Source organism: Physeter macrocephalus, unplaced genomic scaffold (assembly GCF_002837175.3).
Source record: "Physeter macrocephalus isolate SW-GA unplaced genomic scaffold, ASM283717v5 random_1095, whole genome shotgun sequence".
In the NCBI taxonomy this organism is placed as follows: Eukaryota; Metazoa; Chordata; class Mammalia; order Artiodactyla; family Physeteridae; genus Physeter; species Physeter macrocephalus.
This window is the reverse complement of record NW_021146947.1, coordinates 1-25000: the sequence shown is the minus strand read 5'-3', so window position 1 is coordinate 25000 and position 25000 is coordinate 1. Positions and strand designations below refer to the sequence as shown.

General features: G+C 54.1%; 2 protein-coding genes across 2 annotated transcripts; one reads left to right on the top strand and one right to left on the bottom strand.

Annotated features, from left to right (window-relative positions):
- The first annotated feature begins 2569 nt into the window (after positions 1 to 2569).
- Positions 2570 to 11410, top strand: ASPHD2 (aspartate beta-hydroxylase domain containing 2). Its single transcript, XM_007101925.3, is given in 4 exon segments — positions 2570 to 2791; positions 2794 to 3609; positions 8872 to 8985; positions 9585 to 11410. Coding segments are annotated over 4 exon segments (1104 nt in total). The 5' UTR covers positions 2570 to 2727; the 3' UTR covers positions 9695 to 11410.
- A 5107-nt stretch (positions 11411 to 16517) lies between these two features.
- LOC114485564 (BLOC-3 complex member HPS4-like) lies at positions 16518 to 21826 on the bottom strand. The gene is made up of 4 exons (XM_028487233.2): positions 21791 to 21826; positions 21412 to 21646; positions 20846 to 20954; positions 16518 to 19195 (listed from the first exon to the last, which is right to left on the bottom strand). Exons 1-4 carry the CDS (start codon positions 21824 to 21826, stop codon positions 19024 to 19026), a joined length of 552 nt encoding a protein of 183 aa, XP_028343034.1. The 3' UTR covers positions 16518 to 19023.
- Positions 21827 to 25000: the final 3174 nt, after the last annotated feature.

The following is a 25000-nucleotide window of genomic DNA, read 5'->3' as shown; positions in this document are numbered from 1 at the left end:
AATCCACCTCCAGGCTCAGGGTCCTGCCAGCGTAGTTTGGGTAAAAGTAAGTGATAGATGTGAAAAGTTCTTACTTGAGCTCTCAGTGCTGTTTGTGATCTTGTGAGCAGGGTCTGAAGCTGGGGTCCAGGGCATGAGGAGCTTCTGCGTTTTGTTTATAGCTCAGCTTAGGGAGCGTTCATGGCTGGTGGTGTACAGAATGAGGCTTCCCTGGGGAGAGGGTAAGTGGTGTGACTGTCCAATGGAGAGATTCCCTCGTCATCTACCCGGTACTCCGCGTCTTCATTTTGATTGACTTAAACTTCAAGCAGGGCTGATGGGAACTAACACTTAACAGGTGTTTGTTAAATGATCATCATGTCACTCTCAGAACATTTAAGAAAAACCTCTCTTCCTGAGAGACTGGGTTTTAAAAGTTCCAGTGAGGGCCTCAGCTCAGTGATGGGGGAAATCCTTTTAGTAAAAGTGCTTGTTATCACACAGATGTTAGTTTCACACTGAATTTCAAGAATCCTGGGGTTCTGTTTGGGAGATGGCTTGCAAACAAAATACCTTTCATTATGATTTTCCTTCCCTTTTCCTCAAGAGGAAACAGCTGCCAGTTGTGGGAGGACTAGTCAAGAACCAGGGCCCCGGGGTGAGTGGGGGAGGGGCTCTGTTTCCATCCAGGGGGCCCAACCTTTCCCTCTTCTCCCAAATCTGTGAAGAAATGGAGAACGTCTGAGGAAAAAATTTAGCTTCTAACCTCCCGACTCTTGTATTTTTCCTAGAAACATAAAAATGTCCATGAATATTCAGCATATGCGTTTCTGACTGAATATTATAGTCAAGCGATTCTTTATTCAATCTAAGCTGGGAAGATATAAGTAGGGAGTTAAGGACAATCTAAGGTTTCCCTTTAATTTTAATAGCTTTGCACGTCTGGGGACCCCCCCAAAAAATTCCTTGAGGTGTGTGGCAACAAGAGTTTACCTTTGGCTGTTGGAATTCTCAGACCTGAGATACCTTTCCCTGATGGCCCACCTGTGGTTTGCTGGCTAATAGAGATGGGAATCCACATGTCACAGCGGTCACTAGCACATTCTGAACTGTCACCATGATGTGATCATCAGTGCTTTCAACCCATCATTCCCCTTGATCCAATGAGAGGAGCATTACCCCATCTTACAGATGAGCAAACTGAGACTTAGAGAGGGGAGTGACCTGCCCAGTTTGGGTTCTTAACCTCTCTGCTACGTTGCAAGAATGTTCGGGCCAAATTTAGTCCCTGGAGAAGGGGGAGGGTACAGCTTTCCTATTTTTGTTAGTTGCCTTCTCACATTCCTGTGAGACAAGGGAGAGCATGGTACCAAGGGAAATTTCTGAATTATTCTGCTCCTCGAGGTGAGGGAATGTATTACACATGTAGTAGAACATAGACCTGGCTGTTTTCATCCAATTAGAGCAGGATGGACAGAGAGTTTCACCTGGGAAACACGGCCGGGGTTTTATAGACACAGGCAATGAGACAGCTGGGCTTCGATCATCTTTTAGGTTGTTAGGATAATCAGCATGCTAGACACTGGCCCAAACCATCGGCAGGATACGTGGCAAAGCACAGCACTTCTGTGTGTTTTGGAGACAGACCGGAAAGGGCCTCTATTTTCATTCTATCCATCATTTCACTTTCATAATCCCATGGGTGAGGCCAGTAGATAGCCTCCCAAGCGAGTAGACAGAAAATGCCTGGTGTCCGCCACAGATGTGACCCCGGGGAGCCCACTTCCTTTTCCAGCTTGATTTAAGCCCAACCTATGTCAGAAGGGCAAGAGAGATTAAATAAGAATGATGAAGTGCTGTGAAAAGAGAAAGTAAAATGGAGAATACGCAGTTCCAAATTCCTTTACCATTTGTAAGATGCTTTTGAATCCAGCTTTCTCTGTAATAAAAGATACAGAGATTTAAGGAGAATAAGCATTTATTACATACCTATTATGCAGGAGCATAGCAAAATGGATAGATATTGCTTTGAAGTGAGATGGGCTCTGTGTCCCTGCCCCAGCTGCGTGAACTGGGGTGAGTTATAGGACCTCTCTGAGTCTCAGTTTCCTCATCCATAAAATGGGGATCACAGCACCTCCTAAGGATGACACAAAACAGATGGGACTACTGTAATGATCAAACAATACTTGATGCAGATTAAACACTACTGGCCTTTTGGGAAAAGGGGTGGTGATAAAATGGAGGGAGAAGGTACAGGATTGAGAAGCGTGTCCCCTTCCAACAGAGACCTGACAAAACGAGCTGGGGCTTTGCGTTTCACTTGAGGACTTTTCCAGGTGTAAAAGTTTATGCCGGTTTTTGTTTTTTTTTTTTTCGGTTTGGGACTCCCAAAAAAAGTCTTTCCAGGGTGCCCAGCCCCACTTGTCCCCTTCCAACAGAGACCTGACAAAACGAGCTGGGGCTTTGCGTTTCACTTGAGGACTTTTCCAGGTGTAAAAGTTTATGCCGGTTTTTGTTTTTTTTTTTTCAGGTTTGGACTGCCTAAAAAAGTCATTTCACGGTGACCAGCCCCACTTGCCGACGTGACCTAAAGCCGCTCCTTTGCCCCCACCCGCAGTGACTTTTGCCGGGAGCGGGGGGCTGGGCACGGATGTCTGTCCATGCTGCCCTTGGCAGGACCCGAGGAACCGTGGCAGCCATGCCTCCGCCTGCCCCAGCCGCCCCTCACCCCCTACGCTGACCTGCATGGTATGCATGCCCTCGGGACCCCCGAGGACTGACCGGCTGGCCTCGCTTCGGATCCCCAACGGCTCCCCAAAATGTCGCTCGAGTGGCTGGTGGCCTGGAGCTGGTCGCTGGATGGCCTGAGGGACTGCATCGCCACTGGCATCCAGTCCGTGCGGGACTGCGACACCACGGCCGCGGTCACCGTGGCCTGCCTGCTGGTCCTGTTCGTGTGGTACTGTTACCACGTGGGCAGGGAGCAGCCCCGGCCCTACGTCTCGGTCAACGCCCTGATGCAGGGCCCCGACGCCACGGGGGTGCAGAACGGGTTCGTGTACTGCCAGTCCCCCGAGTGCGTGCGCTGCAGCCACAGTGAGGGCCTCAACCAGAAGCTCTACCACAACCTGCAGGAGTACGCCAAGCGCTACTCCTGGTCCGGCATGGGCCGCATCCACAAGGGCATCCGCGAGCAGGGCCGCTACCTCAGCAGCCGGCCCTCCATCCAGAAGCCCGAGGTCTTCTTCCTGCCCGACCTCCCCACCTCGCCCTACTTCGCCCGGGACGCGCAGAAGCACGACGTGGAGCTGCTGGAGCGCAACTTCCAGGCCGTCCTGGGCGAGTTCGAGGCCCTGTACCGGGCGTTCTCGAACTGCAGCCTCCCACAGGGCTGGAGGATGAACAGCACCCCCAGTGGGGAGTGGGTCACCTTTCACTTGGTCAACCAGGGGGTCTGCGTCCCCCGGAACTGCAGGAAGTGCCCACGGACGTACCGCTTGCTTGGAAGCCTTCGGACCTGTATTGGGAACAATGTTTTTGGGAACGCGTGCATCTCCGTGCTGAGCCCCGGCACCGTGATAACGGAGCACTACGGACCCACCAACATCCGCATCCGATGCCATTTAGGTATGTGGCGGGGACAGGGCCTCCCGGCGCGTGCTGTTCTGATAAATACATCCCAGCCCGCCTGCCGGACGGGAGTCCAGGCGCCACCAATCGCAGTCGGTAGCCGGGATTGTGCTTTGTCACGCGCGTCACTGTACTCTGATCAAAAATTGATGGGTCACACGTAAACAGTGTTGGCAGCAGAGAATTGAGTCAAAAAAGAAACGCGTGGTCACTGTAAACCTAATTTGTGACAGAAACTCCATCCAAAGGAGCTGTCTGCTGAGATGGGAATGGTCTCCATCTGCGCTGTCCAGTGCAGGAACCACCAGCTGCATGTAACTTGAGTGCCTGAAATGTGGCCAGTGCAACTAAGGAGCTCAATTTTTACTTGAATCCAAATTTTAAAATATGACAGTTGGCTACCGTATTGGACAGAGTAGCTCTAGAGCCAAAGGCTATTGGGGTGATTCAGGAGGCTGAAAGATACCCAAGTGCCTTCCGAATCACCAAGGACGAAGTGACGCTTTGTGTGAAGTTGATTTTATTCGGCTTCCAGGGAGGTTGGTAATATGGGTAGTGTGTGTAGCAGTGGTTTTGAGAACAGGGTCTGGAGTCAGATTGCCTGTGTTTGCGTCCTCACCCCACCGTGAGCTGGCTGTGTTACTTTGGGCAAGTCAGTCCACCTCTCTGGGCCTCAGTTTCCTCATTTGGGAAGCGGAGGTATTATAAAAAGATCATCTTTTACAGAGTTATGTGGAGGCTCTGGTATGATAACGCGCATCGTGAAGCATTTGTTCAAGCCGAGCCTGATAGGGAGTACTTGATAAAAGCAGGCTCAAAAACTCCTCGGTGAAGAGGGACGTTAGTTCCCCAGAATGCCTCCTTCCTAGTGAGTCATGATAACATATTGGTTACCAGGGCAATGGCACCACTGGTTGGCATCCCAGACTAGAGGAGCTGCCGGGAGCCTGAGTAGGGTCCAGCTTTGGGAGTTCGCAGTGTGCCCGCCCCGGCTTTGTGTTGGAGGGAGGAGAAGCACACGGAGGAGCCCCAGTATAGGCTGGAGAAGGGGGTCCGTAACTGTGGTCCACAGAGGAGCCTCGGGGCCGCCTGGGTACCTGAGCCCGAAGCCCCGGGCCCTCCGGCCCCTCCAGCCCCTCTTCACCCAGAGCCCTCTGCTCCTCCCGCTCTCTGTGGGGACTGGACAGAGGGCTTCACCGCTCTAAAAAAACAAAAGGAACTAGATTCGAGCAATTGACATCGTTTTGAGTATTTCAGGAATAAAAGCAGGACAGGGTAGGGTCTCTGGAGGGAGTGGCCTGGCCTCGTGGCTGGCTGTGAGACTTTGGGAAATAACCACGTCTCTCTGGGCCTCAGTTGCCACATCTGTAAAATGAGGAGATAGTACTTACTCACAGGAATGTTGAGAGGTTTCAATAAAGTACTATCTGCCATGGCTACTTGACACGGCGCCTGGCATGCGACGGCATTCGATAAATGGTAGCTAGTAGCTTTTATGATCAAACACTGTGTTGGGCAGTGTGAAAAAAGACCCATAAGACATAGTCCCTGCCCCCAGGAAACAGTGGAAAATGCGCGGACTCTGGAAGCAAACATACCTGGACTCAGATCCCGGCTTAGCCCCGTTTGCCGGGTGTCCCTGGGCAGGCTCTGAAACTGAGCCTCCAATTTCTCCTCTCTGAAATGGGCGTAACACCTACCTGGAGGGCTGCTTGGAAGATTAGAAGTATGTCCCGTGTGTGAAGTGCTTGGCAGGTAGAGGGCAGTCAGTTAAAGGGGGCTCTGGTTGATCTAAGAAGTGAGGTGATCGTCTTAGTGATGATTATTGTAATAAGATCTCTGTGCGAGGCACCAGGGCGTACTCTGAGCTCAGGGGACACAGGGGCTGCCTGTGGGCTGCTCCGGGAAGGGGGTCTGACCCTGCAGGACGGCTGCGACCGCCGGGGCGGAGCAAAGGAGGAGCCTTCCCCTGGGGCTGGGGCGCCGTATCTGGGCTAGCTGGGGAGCCCGCTGGTGGGGCTGAGCTTGACCAGCTCAGTGGGAGCAAACCGCAGGGGGCCTCCCTGCCAGGCTGTGGGCGTCGGGGAGCAATGCTGTTCTTTTTAAAGGTTTTCCTTGTAAGTTTTTTAAAAGCTTCAGAACGACGTGTAGGGAAGGGCGTTTGAGGTTGATGTGGTAGAATTCTGGGCAGCTGTGTGGAGTAGGAAGGGCTGGTGGCAACACCACCTAGGATCTGCCTCCTGGGGGTTCATGCGTGTTGTGTATCTGTGCAGTGTATGCGTGTGTATGCAGTGTGTGTGTGTGTGTGTTTGTAACATGTGCCCACGTGGGCCTCTTTATGACCCGTCATTCCCCTCCCGGCCCAGAGAGTCACTTGCCACCAGAAAAACTGGGTCATCCGTGTCACCCTGGACAGCAGGCGGTGTTGGAAGGCGTCCCACTAGCGTGGGCTTTCCCCTTAGCAAGGGTGAGCGCCAGGGTTGGGTTTGCTCCGTTTCCTCCTCTCCTCTGTCCTTCCACCCAGGAAGGAAAGAGAGGGGTGTGAGACTCACGTGACCTCGTGTGTTGACATAGGGGGTGTCCGGAGAATGAGGTCAGAGGCAGGAAGGGCCTGGTACGTGCCAGCGGCCACACCTCCGCCAGTTACCTGGCAGACGTGGGGAGGCACCTGCGGTTCCAGAACTGTGTCCTTGAAGTGCCCCGCAGCCTCCCTTTCCGCCTTCCGTCTTGAGTGGGGACTGGGGGCGTCGCCCAGCCACCGCTCTTCAGCCGTCAGCGCCTCCGGATGGCACACGTTTGCCGAGCCTGCTCCGAGCTCCCGCTAGAGGTGGCATCACTCAGCACCCCCTCCGTGCGGCCCAGCCATCACCCAGCATCGTGTCCCGCGAGATCCCCACCCACTGTCAAAAACCTCCAGGGAACAACCTCTGAAACTAATCAGGCAGCTGTTAGCCAGGAGGCAGATACCGGTCCAGTGGCAGACCCTCAGGGAAGGGTGGATGAAAATGTGTGAGTGTATCCAGATTCTCGCTACAAAAGCCCATTAGGCTCTCGTTTTCCTTTCGTGTGTATATTGTTGGATTTCTCGGCCGTCCTGCTGGGTGATACAAGCTGGTTCAGCTCCTGTCTGCCTTGCCCACCCTGAGTGCCAGCTGCCAGCCTCCTGAAGCGGTGGACAGAGCCCTTTCTCCACCCGTCTTGCGCCTCTGTCCATGGGCATTGGGGACAAAGCAGTGAGCCCTAAGCCAGAGGGGGCCTGGGGATATGGGACTGGCCGAGGCCACGCGTGGGGCCTGTCTGTCCCCAGGAGCCGCCCGAATGCTCTGTTTGGGCGAGTGTCGATCATATCTGGCAGCCAGGCTGGTTTATGGCAGTGGGCGGGGGTGGTGGGCCGCTGGAAGGCCGGGGCGCAGTGAAGGGAGGCGGAGGCGAGTGATCAGGGGCTGGAAAGCCGGCAAGCCAGGCCGTTTTTCTGTTGTACCATACGGGGTGGTGATGAATCATTTCGTGGCCCAGAAAAAGGGGAGCTTCTTTTTGGAATCCTGGGCTGTTCTGTCCCTGCAGAGAACCACCTCTCCCTAAAGGCCTTCTCCACTGAACCAAGCGGTGAGGGCATGCATGGAAAGGTGTGGCGTGTGGGGCTCTGCATCCAGGCCAGTGAGCGGCAGGCAGAGCTCCTTACAGCCCTGACCTCCCCAGCAGCTGTTAACGGCAGGGGAGGTCCTGGTTCCCAGGCAGAAGGGACAGCGCCAGCTGATTCAGTGAGATGTTCTATTGACAGTTGAAACATATTAACTACAGGGAGGTTGACAGCCACTTAGCCTCACTGCTACTGACGTAACAGCTAGCATTTATATCCGACTGTCCAGTGTTGTAAGAGTCTGTTCCGTGGAGCCAGACAGTTTGGGTTCAAATCTCAGTTCCCACAGGACTAAATAGCGACGTCCAGCAGGTCCCTTAACTTCTCTAAAGCTCAGTGGCTCCATCTGGAAAGTGTGTGAAGTGATGTCCCTAAAGTGTTTATTTAACACAAACCTGCTTACAGTAAGTCTTCGGTGATTGGTAGCAAGGACAGTGGTCACACAGCCTGGAAGGCAAGTGTGCTCATGGCCTCTCTTTACAGATGAGGAGGCTATAGCTCAGAGAGGTTGAGTGACTTGCTCAGAGTCACCCAGCACGTAAGGGTGATCGTCCGACCTGAAGTCCTCTCTCCTGCCCGTTACTCCACGTGGCCTCTTTGTTTGAATTCTTACTCCGTATGTGCTTCTTGGAGCCGTCCATTTCTGGTTCGGAGGGTGTGTTAAATCCTCAGGCTGTTAGAGAGTACGCTGTTTCATGTGTGTCGCAGGGACGTTAAATCAGAGCAGGGATGCTGACCGGCCCAGGGTCGTGATTGTCAGGGTGGGTCACTGAAGACGGACACAACACCATGATCCCAGGCCCCCTTGCAGGGCCCACCTCCTCCCGGGTCAGGGCCTGCCCAGCCTCCTCTGAGTCAGTTAGGTGGCTGTGCCGGTGCCTTCATTCACAGACAGCCAGGTAGTGCCGGGGGCCAGGCGTTCCTTCAGACCCTTGAGTTGGAAACGGGGGTGTGGAAGTGCATGCACGGCAGTGTTTGAAGAAGACCCCCCTTTCCGGGGTTATATACCCGAGCTCGGGTCCCCCACCTGCATTTTGAACATATGGCTCCCTACGAGGGTGGCAGTCTGTTTCCTCTGAAAGCTCAGGCGTTTCTTTAGGGGTGTCACCATTTTCCCAGAATGAGGCTGGGGAAACTTGGACTGTGAACATGCCATCCTCAGGCCTCACAGTGGATTTCAACGTTGGACCCTAAAGAGGAGGGCACTGTGTGAGTCTCCGAGTCTTTAATCTCGACTGAAGCAGCCTTCGCCTATTGGGCAGGCAGGGCTCTGAACCTGGCCTCCCTCGGTTTCCGGGGTCCCACGGCTGGGCTTCAGGAGTCTCACGCATGTAGCGCAAACCTTGGTCCGTGCTTCAATCAGAGTAGTCCGTGGCCCAGAGCAGAGTAAGCCAGCGGAGGAATGAGTTTCTCCAGGGAGCACAGCGAGGATGCAGGTGCGCGGCCTGCACCTGTCCTAACGGGCTGCCTCCACCCACCCAGCAAGCGGGGCTCCCGAGGGGCGAGGCGCAGGGTCGGGGCTTTGGAGGTTGAGAGCTCCCTCCAGAGCTTGCCACTCCCGACTTCCGGCGTCCCTGGCCCTGCCGGCCTTCATTTTCTTTTCTCTGCTTTGCCCCCAGGTCTGAAAACTCCGAGTGGCTGTGAGCTGGTGGTGGGCGGGGAGCCCCAGTGTTGGGCAGAAGGCCGCTGCCTCCTCTTCGATGATTCTTTCCTGCACGCCGCGTTCCATGAAGGTGAGTGTCTGTGTGCCCCGTGGCCGCCTTTAAAAATATAAATATATATATTTACATGTATCTTTAAACTTTCTCTTCAGAGCAGTTTCTGGCTTCCAGAAAAACTGAGCAGGAAGTACAGAGTGTGCTCCTTGACGTGACCCCCCATAAATTTCCCCTTCTGTGAGCATCTTGTAATAGTGCGGTACGTTTGTTACAGGGGGCGCGCCAATTTCGACACATCATCGTTAACTCAGGTCCGTAGTTTACATGAAGGTTCACTCTTGCTGTTGTACACGCTGTGGGTCGGGACAAACGTGTGATGTCACGTGACCACCGTGACAGGAGGGCACGGAATAACCTCCCTGCCCTAAAAATCCTCCGCGGTCCACCTACCACGTTTTCACCCTTCCCTCCCTCTGCCTCTTTCCTTTCGCGCACTCTGCTTAGAACCTTCTGGGGCCTTCTGATAATGTTGTTGATCAGAGAGGAGGAGAGCTTGCGATCTGTGCTGGGGTCAGCAGGGGTCCCTGCCCGAAAGCTGACCGCGTGGGTCTGGCTCTGCCCGGGTCCTGGCTCCGGGCGGTTTGAACCTCTCCTCTCTCGCCGCCCTCCCCCAGGTTCGGCGGAGGACGGCCCACGGGTGGTTTTCATGGTGGATCTGTGGCATCCCAACGTCGCAGCGGCCGAACGGCAGGCCCTGGATTTCATCTTTGCCCCGGGACGATGAGAACATTGGTCGTGCTGGAGTCGCCGAGAGTGGCCGCGGTCCGCCTGGGCAGACAGGGGTGCGGCCCGGCCCCTGCCCCTGTTCCAATTCCATGCTCAGAAACCTGTCTCGACAGAATGCTTTCATTTGGGATTTGTTTTTTAGATCATGTTGGGTCCCTCTTTCCTTCGGTTATTGAAAATGGGAAATTTTCAGCTTGTATTTCCTTAGATTTTTTTTCCCCTTCCAGTCATTTGCTTCTGCGATTCCTTTCTGCCTAAAAGCGCATTACTTTGCTCTGTGACCAGAGGCTCGGTGTCCCTGTCATCTGTGTCACGCTGCTACTTGGTTTCGTCAGTGCTCTGAAATAGGGTCGCCAAATGGTTACTTGTCTGGATGTAATAACATAAATCTTCTTGTCATCTTAAAAGAAAAAAACAAAACAAAACACTGCAGATCAGAGAGCTGGAGGACGTGGCCTCTGCTGCTGTCACGGTCACCCTGGGCCTCAGCCGCCCGGGCAGGGGGAGCCCGCGGTCCACATCCCCAGCTGTCCCCGGCTGGCTTCCTCGACAGGGTGGCCCGGTCAGGGCGGGGCAGACTCACCATTGCTCACCTCACCCTGAACCCAGTCAGGTCCCTGATGGCAAGAGCATCGGGCTGGTGGCACTGGAGGCTTTTCTGTAGACATTGCTTTCCGACAAAGCTGAGGCTGGTGTCTTCGAGGGCCAAGCCGGGGCTCCCTCGGATCAGCAGCTGAACATGTGATTTGATTACCTCACTGCCTACAGAAGCCCTACTGCCAAACCGGGCCTGGAGAATTCCCTGTTTGAGCTGTTTGGAGTCCACGGTGATGAGCGTTCAGACCACCAGGCTGGCTGATGGGCGCCGAGGTGGGATCAGACCTCACTCATCCAGTGACGTTCTGGAAAAGCCTTTCTCTGGCAAAACTGGAATCGTAGATCCGCCCAAAGTGTCTGCTTTGCCTTGGAGTTCTGTTGCCTGTGATTTTCCATTTATTTGTCTGTACATAAGTGTTCAAACGCTGGGCTCAGAGATCACGGCAGAGTCGGCCCTGGGTCTCTGTCAGTGCACAAGGGTGCAGTGAGGGCCATCTGAGCCAGTGTGTGCACGTGAGGACACTGGGGGGGACCTACAGACCCAAAGGACCCACGGTCGCGGCGCTGGGTTTCCTGTGAAGGGCGTGGCCGGTTTGAGGCACTGAGCCTAGAAACGGCCCCCCGTTAGCCGATGTGTGAAGGAGTCTCCTCCGGCCACACTAGAGATGCCTTTTTTGAATAACGTATTACGGCAGAGTCAGGTTTATAAAGCCTCGGGGCGGTACGGAACATACTGGTTGTCCCATGTCTGGGTCCAATGTTTCTATCCGAACGGAAACCAGCAGCTTCTGGGAGGAACAACCGTCAGAAGTAAACGCGGTCTGAAACGCACTAGGTAGTTACTAGCAAGTGTGCAAAGAACCCGTGTCTACATTTGAGTACAGTTTCTACACGGATATTTTTCAGCGATTAGAACGCAGGAAAGGGCAGAAATGTCAAACACACCTGAAGTCTTCTTACTTGTTAAGTTTCCTGTTAAAGAATCACTGAGGTGCATGATTTCTATATGTACTGACTGCTCTACGTTTACAAAGCCAGCAGCCCACACGGGCCCCCGGCGACCTGTGCTCACGTGACGCGGTTGGGGAGCAGGGGCTAAATAAAAGATCTTGCTGAAAACCGGAGCGAAGTGGTAAAGTGGTCTGTTGGAAAGGTGACGTGTGACGTAGGCGGAGGCTCCGAGAGGGCCACTCGTTGGAGGCTCTTGGTTTCTGGATCGTGTCACAGAGACAGGCGGGCCCCTAACGGTGATCTTGTACAGGGAATGGAGCAAGATGTAGTTCTAAGTAATGGGCGTGGAGTGGGGGAAAAGGGCAGATCCATGGAATGTTCAGGATCTGCAGGTGTCACTCTGGACAAAGAACAAGGACCGTGCTTCAGGAAAGCTGAGGATTCGGGACTCGGTGCCAGGAACTTGCTCCCATGTCACCTTGGGCAAGTCACGGAGCCTCTGGGAGCCTCAGTTTCCTTCACTGTAGACACAGTGCCTGGCACATGAAGCAGCGAGGTTGGTTCCCTTCCTGACATAGCAGTGGTTCTAAGCGGTTATAGAGAAACAGGTGAGGAGGAAGGATGGGTGAGGAAGAGATGGACGAACCCACTGGATCAGTGGTAGAGGTGGCCAGGGGAGCTGCGGCTTCTTTCCGTTGTCTGTGTCTAACCTCGGGGAGAAGCGGGGCCCTTGGTGGCTCTGGTTTGAATTTTTTCCCTTGTCTTAGAAGAAGGACAGGGGGCTCTGGTGGCCTGGAGCCCCAGGAGATGCCTGGCTGCCAGGTGGTTTCGTAGCAGAGCTGGCCAGGCTGCCACAGCAAGCGGGAGGGAAGAGCACCATGTGCTCTGGGCCACGATATCTCTCGCTCTCCTGAAGTGTGCGTTGCCAACTAGGCAATTGCTAAAGTAATTTACATGTTGCAGCCGGGGATGCCCAAGGTGAGAGAATGGAGGCAGCATGCCTGCCCAGCTTCGAATGGGAAGCCCTGCCTTCCACCCGGAGACAGCCTGCCTCAGCTGCAAGGCCGGATCGGTAACTCAGTTTGACAAGATCACCTCCCAGGTCTCCCAGGCACCTGCTCATCACCCCCCAAAGTCGCCTAGATTGTCTGGGTTCTGAGCCCTCCTTTGCTGACAGCAGCCATCCTCGTAGCATTGAGTAGGGCCCTGCAGCGTGTGGTGGAGGAGGAGAAGGGTAGTCCTCACCCACTGGTTCTGGACTTTGGCTGCACAGTACAATCACCCAGGGAGCTTTTGAGAAATACTGATGCCCACGCCCTGCCCCCAAGGCATCTCAGTTCTTGGGCCAGGTCTCGGTATTTGTTTCAACTCATTTCCTGGGCTGACTCTAATGTGTACCTGGAGCTGAGGGTCGATGCCCTGAGTAGCAAAAATGGCAAGGCCTTTGAAATCAGCCAGCTGGAGGTTCAAGGCTCAGCTGTGCCCCTGTGTGATACTGGGATAGGCCACCTGCCCTTGGCCTCTAGGGGATGGTCACTGTTTTAACACTCTCCTCCAGCAGTACTTTGAGGAGCCTCTTGCAAGACCGTAACGTTCCCCTTTCTCAGTCCTTGGATTTCCAGGACCTGACCCAACCCCAGCTGCAGGGCTAGGCACATGACCCACACCTGACCAATCAGAGCCTTCCAAACTCCTGGGTACTTAGGGATTGGGTCCGGGCTGGGCACATGATCCACACCTGACCAATCAGAGCTTTCCAAACTCCTGGGTGCTAAGAGATTGGGTCAGGGCTGGGCACATGATCCAAGTTCTTTACTGGGACCATTGAGAAAGGCTACTCTTCGAGGGATGGGAGTGGGGGATCCAGTGTAAGGAAAATCTGAGAGTGAAACCCACAGAGGAGAGCAGGTCTCTCATCTTGTGGAGATCATCTGAGTCCTAATATAGCTTTGCCTGGAACCAGCCCTACCTCTGGACTTTTCCGTTACATGAGCCAATAAACTCCCTTTTAACTCTTAAGTCTGAGTTGTGGTTTCTGACCGTCGCTACCAAATGTCCAAATCCACTCTGTGAACTTCATCTCTAAAATGTGCCTAATGCTTCCTCTCGTGGGCTTAAAGTGAGGTCTGAATAAGATAAGATTACGGCAAGTTGTGGGTGGGTGGGAAGTGCTCCTTACATGCTTTTAAAACGTAAATATGAGAAGCGGAGGCTAAGTACAAAATGCTGTTTTTAAGGACCATCATGCCCTGCTGGCAGCCGCCTCCCCATGACATGTATGTCCCCGGCTGAATCTTGCTAACCAGATGTAAACACAGGCCACAGGACAGAATAAGGCTCTATATTTTAGAGCTGCTGACAGATGGCAGTGAAAATACTCAAGCCGACTGTAGCACTGGGTGGCAGGAGGCAACACACACAGAGATTGATTGACTTTCCGCCTCCTTCCCAGGCGCACACGTTGGTCCTAACTTCGGATCACCTACCCTTCCCCATGTTTCCCACTTCCGCCGCGTTAGCCAGCCCAGATTCAAGGTGAGTGTGTTTCGTCCTCGAGTACAGACAGCACTGTTCCCTCTGGAAGATTCTGTTGTATACATTATTATCCCATAATACTTGTGGCCCCGCGCGGGGGTGGGTGCTGGGACAGTTATGCACACTTAACACGAGAAAACGTAGGCTCGGGGCGGTGGGCGAGTTCAAGGCTGTGGTGCCGGCTGGCGGGCGAGCCGGAAACAGAAGCCAGGTGTCCTCGCTCACGGCTGGCTCAGCATCCCCAGGCTTTTGAACTCCGGTCATGTGTTCAGGCCTCTCTCTCCACGCGCGCAGAGGGAGCCCCCCCCACCCCCGGGAGGCCGTTTGCCTTCTCAGGACACACACACTGAGCCCCACTTCCTGTGGGTCCACGACATACCACACTTCACGTACATCGTCTTTCCTCTGCATTTTAAAGAAGATACTGAGAGTTTCCGCAGCACTAAGTGGTAGAGCTGCGATCTGAGCCCTGGTCTCACACCAAAGCCGCGCGCTCCTGCTGCCCGAGGAACCAGCTGACGCTGGTTGGAGAGCAAGGACACACCCTCTGAGCACACGGGAGGGGGAGTGGGGAGAGGGCTTGCCCCACCCTCCCCCGTGCCCCACGCCCTTCCCAGGGATCTCTCAGGCCCGCTGAGTAGGAGGGCAGGGCAGAGAAGGGCTAGCACTCAGCTTGGACCCCAGCACACTTAGGCTCTCATGAAATGGCCTCTTCTTGGCTCTTGACAGGATTCAAAAGGCACTCTGGGTTTTGTACCCCAGAGAAACACAGCTGGTTTCAAGTTCAGACGTTGAAAATAAACAGAGAGGAAGTGTCCTTTTTCAGCCTTGAAGCCCTTAGAATCTTCACCTTAAGCTTCCCAAATTCGATGAATGTACTGAGAAAAGATCCAGAGCGTCTTTTTTTCCTGATCTAGGGTGACGAGCGTGGCTCTTACACCCCACCCCCCGGGGGAGGGGACAGGGTACTTCCCCTCCTGCTGCTCTTCTCCCAGGACAATCCACAGTGAAGGGGTGTGTGTGTGTGTAAGGCGGGAGGGGGTGAACAGATGCTAGCGTTGCACGCAGTTCGAGAGCGTCAGCCGTCGGTTCCCTGCTCACCCCCGTGGACCCCTTATTAGTAGGGGTCTCCCTCTCCCTGTGGCTTCCTCCGTCCGGAGACAGTGCCCATCATAAAGCAGGCACATGCCTCTATCTGCCCCAAGTGGGGCGCTTCCAGTCTGCCAAGTAGTCCTCAAATCTGCCCATTTCTCTCAGTCCTGTCACCTCCCTGCTCCGCGCCACTAGCCCTTCCCACCTGGACAGCCACAGCCTCCTGGTGGTCCCACTCCTGCCGCTTCTCACCCCCCTGAGAGCCAGTGGCGTTCCCAACGAGAACCAAATTGAGTCACTGCTCTGCTAAAGGCTCCCCTTCGCCCAGTGTCTCGGCCACCTCGCAAGGGCCTTCGCGGTGCGAGCCCTCGCTCCCCGCCCGCGCTCCGTGGCACCACGCTGTTGAAAGACAGAGGCTTGGAATGGCCGGAAGGACAGACACGTCAAGTTTGCAGGGTGGGCGCGTTAGTTTCCCACGGCTGCTCTGACAAACTACTACGAACCTGGTGGCTTAAAACAACCGAACTCGTTCGCTCATGCTTCTGGAGGCCAAAGCGCAGAATTGGTTTCGCTGGGCCTAAGTCAGCGCGTTGACAGAGTCCTGCTGTCTAGGGTAGAGTCCGTCCTGTGCCCCTTCTGCATCCTGTGGCCGCATCGCTCAGCCTCTGCCTCCGTCCTCACTTGCCCTTCTCTTCCGCGAGTCACCTTCTGCCGCCTCTCTGACAAGCACGCTCGTGAGGGCGCTCGGAGGACCTGCACCTCAAGATCCTTAATCACGCCCGCGCCACCCTGATCACACGGCGCCACCTCACGGGGCCCGGTCGGTATCTGTGGGGGCCACTGCTGGGCCCACAGCCACACAGGGCCTGTGGTCTGGTGTGAGAATGCACACTCAGCGGGCAGCAGCCGCACCCCACTTCCTGCAGGACGGGTGTGAGGAACGCAGTACCTGGGGGAGTGTGAAGCGCATCTCGGCCACACGAGAAAGGCCCACCACGGGGCTTCAACGCTCAAGAGGGGGTGACCGCAGCCAAGAGCCAGTCCCCGCTGGCTGCACTGTCAAGGTGACGAGAGCCATAAGCCTAGATGCTTCCCTCCAGCGGGAGGCAGTTTGATTAGGCTCGACATCCCTCCGGGGACCAGAGAGCCTTTCCCGGCAGGAGTCTGATCGATTGCCACTGTTAATCACGCCGTGGGACCTTTTTCCCTGAGGTTCGCAGGTGGCAGCTGCTGGGCAGCCGCGGGGACCGAGCCCAAACAGAGCCTCTCGCTTCTCTCCCTCCTCCCGTGTTCCCCGCTCACTGGCGGGAGGCAGGTGTCCTGGATGATGGGGGCGCTCCGGGGTGTGCCGGAAATCAGGGCGTCCTGCAGACACCGCCGTCCCTGGGGGGCACCGGTGCGGAGGAGTGGGGCTCGCCCCCGCGGCAAGGATCGGACTCTGGAACTGGCAGGAAGAAAGGGGAGGGAGCGCTCAGTTTCTTCCTTAGTGGTGCGGCCCGGTGGGTGAGCTGGTGGCTGGGATACGGACCGAGGCTTCGTCCAGAATTTGGCGGAAGGGTCCCGGGACCAAAGCTGTAGGGAACGCGGTCGGGGGGTAAGATGTGGGCTTGCGAGTGTACTGTCTATTGCTGTGACAGATCTCCCCAAGAGTGGCTTAAAACAACACACATTTATTATCTCCCACAATTCCGGAGGGCTAGGAGTTCAGAAGTGGTTCGGCTTGATGGTTCTGGCTGATTCTTACGAGGTTAAGTCACATGTCGGCAGGGGCTGCAGTCCTCTGAAGGCAGCCGGGCTGGGGGACCTGCTTCCAAGAAGGCTCACTCACGCGGCCATGGGCAGGAGACCCTCGCCACGAGGGATTCTCCATAGGGCTGCCCGGATGTCAGCTTCTCCCCAGAATAGGTGAACTGAGAGAGAGGCGGCAGCTGTGATGTTTTGTAACCTACTCTCAGAAGTCACACTGTCATGTTTGCCACGTTCTCGTCATTAAAAATGGATCACGAAGTACAGCCCACACTCGGGGGGAGAATCAGGTCCCTAATTTGTAGCAAAGAAATTGTGGACTTATTTTAGAATGGCCGTCGCATGCAGGTCTCACATTCTGCTGTGCGGACCTGAGATCACAGGACCTCATACCTGTGAGCGCGGAGACTCAGCTCAGACGGAAGCACCGGGCTGCCTCGAGCACTGATTCTCAGAAACAAACATTTTGTATTACACACATTTGAGGCTCAACAGCAGCCCTGGGAAATTAGATGGGAAGAGAGGTTTCTGAAAGCAAAACAGAGGAGATTAAGCTCTGCCAATGGCCTGACAGCAAGGAAGGGGCTCAGAGACAGGCGGGAGAGTTCCTTGTGAAGCAGAATTTGTTTGGAAGAGTCCTTGAGCCCAGGTAGTTAGCCGAGGTACCGGGCGGGGGGCAGATGAAAAAGGGCTCGGGGGCTCCAAGTTCTGTCCCTGTGTCAACACGTAACAGGTCAGAATTTCACCAAACTCAGGACTTGGAGATCTCCCAATTCTGGAGCTTCAGTGGCAAGAGGAAAAAAAGTGTGGATGCTTGAAAATACCCCAGGACAGAAAGGGAACAAGTTCTGTGTAAGTCAGTCATGGGAATGTTCCTTGAAAGCTTGGGCCCGGGATTTGTAAGGGACTTTTCCTTGGAGAATCAGGCAGAGAAGTAGGACATTGTACATTTCTCCTAGCTTGAGGTGTGGTCCTCCTCCATCTGGGAAGCTCTCTTAGGCCAGCCAGTGGCAGGACGGACCCCAGAGAGGTGACAGAAAGGGTGACATGGGCCTGGTGTGCGGTCCAGCCACGCTGAAGCTGGCGCTCCCTGGAACAGCCCGCCACCCTCGCACAGACCGTTCTGACACGCACTCTTCCTCACCTGGCCAGGCTGGATCAGGCAGGGCAAAGAGAAATGTGACCACGTGAAATATACACACATGTACATATGTACATACATACCTTCATCCTTACTTTGTCACTAGAGATGTTACTGTTACTCAGAACTCATTAGTGTTTTTGGCTATTTTATTTTTAGCCCTTAGAAACTTGTTTCCGGAAAAAGACACCATGTCAGAAACATGAGATAATGGTTCACTGACGTGAAGTTATTAACATCACAATTTTCAAATGGAATCTCAGGCACTTCCAGTAAACATCTGGTTAGGATTTTGTGAAATATTTTCATCCTGTGATCTGCATCGTATCATCATAAAATGTCAGACTATAACGTAACAGAACTGATGTTCTCGTACTACTCCAGCCCGGCAACACACAGACGAACGCTGTTCCCTTTCACGCAGCCACCGCTGAAAAGCACAGTTCTGCTTTTGCACCAAAACCTTTCAGAAACTCCCGTTTGGGACACTCACTCGGGAGGAACCAGCAGCACAGCCCACTTCCAACCAAGGGGCCCAGTCTGGCCTGTCGTCACCCAGCTCTCGGTCCCGGCACCCCAAACTCCCTTCCACGTCATTGAGATCTGCCCCCACTACGGGTAAGCCAAAGAACAGGCTCCTCATTTTGAATATAGTTCCAGACGATCCAAACAGGTGGTTTCAGCATCCCTGACTGCTTCGCTGCACTAGGCGTCCCGGCCTCCCAGAAGGACAGCTCTGAAGATAACCTGAGAAGTGGGAGCTCCGGTCTGCTCGCTGACAAGTCCGTCTCCTGGCTGGGCAGTCACACCTCAGACCGGCCCCCTGGAGGCAGGGCTGGACAAATACTCCAGACAGGGCCAACCTGGTTCTAGAAAAAACGCCCACCTGGGTTTTTATGGTCCTAGTTAAGGCTGCGGTGGAACAGCAGCAAGAAGTGTCAGGTGCCCGGGGCTCAGTGTGACAGGGGGACTCACTGGCCCTGTGCCCCCTGGGTGTAAGGAGCCAAGGCGCCCAGTCTGGCCGCGGTGCTGCCCACATCATCAAGGTCTTTACCACGTGCTCTAGGTCTGCTGACCCGGAGGGCTACCTCCTCCAACGCCAATCTGCAGAAGGGGCAACAAACACTCAAATATCATTACATTCCTAAAAACAAGGGACTCTTCCAAGGAAAACAAAATAGAGGGACTTTTCCATTTAACAAGGCAGAGCTTCCTTTGCTGGGATTCGATGTGAGAGTCATCTGCTGGGGTCAGGAACCCACGGTTCAAAGTAAGTTCACCCCGTGCTTCAGCAGCTTCTGCTTGGCTTTGCCCGGGAGGCTGAAGGCACCGTCCTGCGGACTCGGGAAGCCGGAGCTCCGCCCCGCCGACGCCAGCTGCTGGAAATAGGTTTCCTGGACGGGGCTGCAGCAGGCGTACACAGCCGTGGAGGCATTCCTGTTGGAGGAAGAAAGGAGACCACAGTCCGACGCTGCCTGTGAGCCCTCAGAGCCCGGACACCCCCAGAGGTGCTGTCAGTGACCCGGCAGGACGAGTCATGGACCAGTCACTACGGCCGTGGAGGGGGGCACCCTGGCCTGCGGGTAACGAGCACGGATCTGGAGTCACACAGACCTAGGTGCTTATCCCACCGCTGTGACTTCCTGGCTGTGTGCCCTTGGCTAAGTTGCTCCAGCTTTCTGAGTCTCAGCTTTCTCATCGGTAAAATGAATATGACAACAGTAAATTCTCTCACTGAGACTTTATAAAGAGAGTAAATGAGTAGGAATATATACAAATTGCTTAGCCCGTGGTGAGTGGTTAAGAAATGGAGCCTGTTTTTTCTGTTTCTATTATTCAAATGAGCTGCGTATCCCAACGCTAAAACCCTCTCAGCTCCAAGGAAGATGAAATACTACAGGGCCACAAGGTGGGTGATGGATCCAGGTTGCCAGCGCGGGGCAGCTGTGACTTAGAGCCAGAGGAGACACATTTATTACGGAAAGATATACAGAAATATTGGCTGGAGATGGCGCTGGGCAGCAGAAGTGCCCGCATTCCTGTGTGGCCGGTGACAGGCATCAGAACCTGGTCAGCACCAGAGCCGAGCCCAGAGCCCACACGCCTCCTTCTCAGCCACACTGTCCCCGGAACTGGAAACGTGTGTGGCGGGGGCATGTGCTTAGAGCTGAGACACCTGGGCTCAAATCCTGACTCAGCCTCTGAGTAAGAATGCGACCCTGGGGTGAGTCGTTCATTCTGTTTGTGCTTCAGTTTCCTCATCCATAAAATGAGGTTCAAAAGAATGCACTCGACCAAATCATCCCAAGGACTTAACTGAATGATATACACAGAGCAGGCACCCCCCTTCTGACCCTCTAACTTGCCTTCTTTTCTGCTACCGGTTTCATAAGAGAAGCGTGTAGAGAGAAAAAGTAGAAATTCGGTTGGTTAAAGACTGTAAATGACAATAATAATAATAGATCTAGATCTGCTGGCACAACGGTGTTCAGGACATGCAACAAGGTGAAAAAAAGAAACTTGTAAAACAGCACATTAGTATGCTCCAGTTTTCTAGAAGAAAGACCATTAAATAATCAAAAATTCTAATCGTCTATCTTTTATATGCAAAAAATAAAAACAAAAACCAACGAAACCTGGAGTAACATACACCAGACTATTAACTGTGGGTGTCTTTGGGCCATACTGCCGGCGAGGGGAGGACAACATTTGACTTGGGAGACTTGGTCACGAGCACGTGGGACTTGTTAAGTTAGAAGACGGAAGACAGCACGTCAGCATCGTTTATGGCAGAGACTGAGGCCCCTCCTCCCTCCCCAGTGACGGCTGGAAGCACTGAGGCGGCGAGGGCCTTAGGTCTCCTCCCTGCTGTACCCCAGTGTGTAAAGCAGTCCGAACCCCAGGACGGGACCCAGCAAATACATGACATGGGAAGCACGGGGGCAGATGACAGCAGCACCGGAGCAGATCAAAGAAAGCCCTGACTGGTTCCTGGACTGTCCTTCATTTGGTTATGAATGAGGCTCTGCCCAGACCCCGGGAAGGCGGCTCCTGGCGCAGGGCTGTCCGTGAGCCAGGGACGCTCACCTGACGGTCACTTCGTACAGCGCGGGCAGCCGGGCGAAGTCGGAATGCATCAGGCTGACGGCCTGGAGGAAGCGGCGGTCCTGGGCTGTGGCCACCTGTGGCAGGTTGGCTTCCAGAAGGGGACACAGAAGTCGTGAGTGGCAGACCGCCCCCCCCCTTCACCAACATCCCCCAAACCCAGAACCATACACTGGGACAGGGTGAGGCCCCGGCCTGGGGTACGGGTGCCCAGGGGCAGCGGGACAGAGGCCGGGGTGCTGGGCCCTCCAGCTGCGCCCCGCCACGGAGCACACGCCGCCCCCAATGGTGGGCAACACCGGTCTCTGCACACGAATGTCCGAATCGGGAGGCGACCTCATCACAGACATTTGAACGTGTGTGTGCTTCTCTCAAAATGTTGGAGAAACGGCCAAAATAAGATAAATGAGAAAAGAAGTGTTTGCCAAGAGAATTTAAACCCCGTGGGAGCTGGGCTCCAAGTGAGAAAGCAGCATCCTGACTGCAGGGCACTCGCCCCGTGCGCGGGGCCCCGGTTCCCACTCCCACCCACCGGAGGCGCCCCTTACCCGCCAGCACGTTCTGGACGCGGTCGTAGTGCGCGAAGCCATAGGCTCTGGCCGTGGGGGCCGCCTGGTCCCGGGGCAGCGTCTCGTTCAGGTGCACCTCCAGCCCATTGAGGGACGCCAGGCTGCCGTGGTACTGCGGGGCAGGGAGGGGACAGGCTGCCACTGAGCAAGCCACCCAAGGGATATCTGCGTGGCTGCCTGACTTAGCAAGAAGGACTCTGACCAGTGCTTTGACCTGGTGTTAGAGAAGTCCTGACTTCTGCCCTTATGTCCTAATGCACTTCAAACTTGCAGAAAAATCAGAAAATAGGGGGGAGCAGAAAAATAAAAATTAAAAAAAAAAAAAAAAAAAGCAAGGAAAAATGGCCCAGAATCTCACCATCCAGGCAGAGCCACTGGTGGCGCCCTGGCGCATCTCCTAACCACGGCTGGTGTTTGTGCCCCCGCCCCTCCTCCCCCACCCCGTGCTTCTTGACTGTCTGCAGTGAGGCCACCTCCCTCCCGTGTACCTAGAATGGTACCAGCCACTGTTCTCGAAGGACTGAGAAGTGTGGGTGAAACGGTTTTCTGTGCTCTCTGGCTCAGAGGAGGAACCCAGCTGAGGAAGGCTGTCCGAGAGGTGAGGCCCAATCACCTGTATTTTAAAACACCTCCCAGGGGATGTCACCTGCAGGTGCAGTTGGGAACACTGGACTGTCCCATTTTGTACGATTTGTTGTTTATAAACTAAAGATGGAGTCAGACCATAAATAACGACTGATACTAGTTCTGTGACCTAACGATATAGCATGAACTTCGTCCTTCATCCTTGAACTATTTTCCTGCAACGTCATTTTCGAACGGCTGAACTCCATCTTGGGCCCCGCCAAGTACGTCCGTCACGTCCAGATGGACTCAGCCTGTAACAGGGCCTCCTGGGGCTGCCCCGGGCTGCTAAAGCCGCAAGGGGGCCGCGGGCCCGGGCAGCAACTGGCGCCCAGGTGAAGGACCTCCTGGCTCAGCCTGTTCCCAGCCAGATGACCCGGGGCAAGTTACTGGCTTTTCTGCGCCTCGCTTTTTTTCATCTGCGAAATAGGGATACTACAGGGCTGCTGAGTGGCTGAGGTCAAAAGCATCTATCCATTCTGTCCGCTCTGAAGTGCCGGGAGCGAAGGCATTTTCTTAAAGTCAAGAACATGAAAACTGTCGTTATTAAAGAAGTGGGACCTCTTCCATGAGCGCTCGTCCCTAGACTAATACGACTTGTCTCTGGGTTGACATATTTCACAACAGCTGTGTAAAAAAATAAGCTCACATAACAGGACCAGAGATGCAAAGAGAATGTTCTGAGGTGAATGTCATGAAACTCAGGTGTTATTTTGGGGAGTGTCCTGGACTTAAATTAGCATTTCTGTCCCATGTCGTAGAAATGGTACTTAAAGGCATTAGGTTTGGCACCAGGGTTTACGAGACACCCTCATCTCCGCGTCCCCAGGGCCCAGCAGCGAGCCTGGCTCCCAGGAGGTGCCGGTCAACAGCCACTGGGTGACTGGACAGCGAGTGTGACCGACACCAGGCACCGTCCACCACGAGCTGTGCGGGCTGAGTCGAGGGTCCATAGTAACGGAACAGGAGGACAAGCACACTGTCCCCTGCTCAGATCCCTGGAACAGCCTCACCAACGCAATTAACAGAGGCAGATGAGGCTGTGTGTGTGTGTGTGTGTTGTGTGTGTGTGTGTGTGTGTGTGTACAGGATTTACCACGAAGTCAAACCACAGCCTCGCTGAAAGCTTCTGGACCTCAGGAATCTGCAGCCGTCATCCCTCCATCCCCAGCGGGTGCCCAGGGGAAGGGAAAACGGGGACAGAACGAGCCATGGCAAGCCCTGAGATTTCTGTAGGCACCGAGCCACTTCCGTAATCTTCTGCCTAACTTGTACTCAGGATAAAATCACTTAACCATCAACGCAGTTAATCACAAGACGCTATACCAGATGACACGTGGGTAATTTTCTACTGGTAACCAAGTGCTTTCATATATACGAGGGGTCGGCAAACCATGGCCCGTGAACCAAATCCAGCCTACTGACTGTTTTTGATAGCCTGAGAGCTGAGAATGGTTTTTATATTTTTGTATGGTTAGGGAAAAAAAAACTCAAAAGAATAATATTGTTATGTGAAAATTATATCAAGCTTCAATTTTTGTGTCCATAAACAATGTACTGGAACACAGCCACGCCGTTTATCTACATATTGTTTATGGTTGTTTTTGTACTACAACAGCAGATTCGAAGAGTTGTACAAAGCAGAAAACACCAGCTATGTGTTCCTTTACATTAAAGTTTGCCAACCCAAGACACACTAGCACATACAAGAGCCTCACAGCAGCCCAAGGAGACACGGAGCCGGGGCTGTTACTGGGTCCTCCGCCTTCTAGTCCACAGCAAAGCAAGCGGCTCCATGTCAGTGTGTCCCCAGACACGCCGAAGAAGTGATGCAGGAACACACATTTACTCAGAAGCACCAGTTTCATGGGAGAGGGGTGCTTTTTTGTATTTTACTAACACACTAAACCCAGGCTTTGTCTACTGTACCCACAGCTCTGTGTCCTACTGTAGTGATGAATAATTGAAGGTCAGTGAGAGCATTATCTTGGGTTTTGAGCAGGAAACTATCAGCGGCTCTCTGCTGCCCCCTGGCGGGAGCCCTACTCTGTTCCTCTGAACCAGCGCCGCCCCTCCTGGCTGCTCCCTCCATCACCCACTTCACCCAGCTCCCGCCCGCACCCTCAGCGAACAGAAAAGGTGGCAGTTGAGCCACTGAAAGGCGTGATGGCAGAACGACCCGGGGAGCCGTGGTGATGTGTCCTTCCCAAGGGGGGGCTGTGCTCACGGTCACTTCTGAGCTGTCGTTTACCATGCTGCAGGGGTTGGCTTTTTCTAGACAGCAGCAGAGGGTCTGGAGGGAAATCAGGTCGACTGTTTTGTGTGCAGAACCGGGACAAAAAGGCAGTGAAAGCTCTGCTGACTATAAAATAGACGGCCTTTGGGTCTGATCAACCGACTCCACTCGCAAACCAGCAAGCTGATCAAAGTTCGTTAATGCCCTACTCTTCTTAGAAAAGACTAGTTTGCTTTTTCCATAAAATTGCGTTCTCTTTCCTGCCCAACACCAAACCCTACTTTCCATGAAAGCCCAGGGAGGTCGTTGCCCTGACAACAAGGATGGGCTGTGACAGACCAAGTCCCATGTCCGAGTATCAAGGGCCACAGAAGGCAGGGCCTTTACTCCTTCACCTTCCCACCTACCATGCCAAGGTCAGATCCGCGGGGGACAGAGGGTTGAGGGTGGGAGACAAGAAACAGGCAGGAATCCTGGACCCCACCATGTGCGTTAGGTCTTGATCTCAAAGAGGCGGTTTTCTTAAGGGCAAAATGGGAGTTACCGTGCCTGCCCCCAGAGCTAGCTGTTCCAAGGCTTGGCTAAAGTAGCAGATGTAAAGTATTTACACACAGCGAATGCAGAATACATCTTAATTTACCTTCTTCTCCCAGAGCAGCCTACTATTTTTTCTTTTTCTTTTTGGGGGGAAAGTAAAAAAAGAGGGGT

Excerpts from the sequence above, each read along its gene's own strand:
- LOC114485564 (XM_028487233.2), bottom strand. The coding sequence starts at position 21,826 with ATGCGCCAGGGCGCCACCAGTGGCTCTGCCTGGATG. Across the intron at positions 20,955-21,411 it reads CGTCCAGAACGTGCTGGCGG|CCAACCTGCCACAGGTGGCC; the intron begins GTAAGGGGCGCC and ends CCCTTCTGGAAG. Across the intron at positions 19,196-20,845 it reads CTGTACGAAGTGACCGTCAG|GAATGCCTCCACGGCTGTGT; the intron begins GTGAGCGTCCCT and ends TTCCTCCAACAG.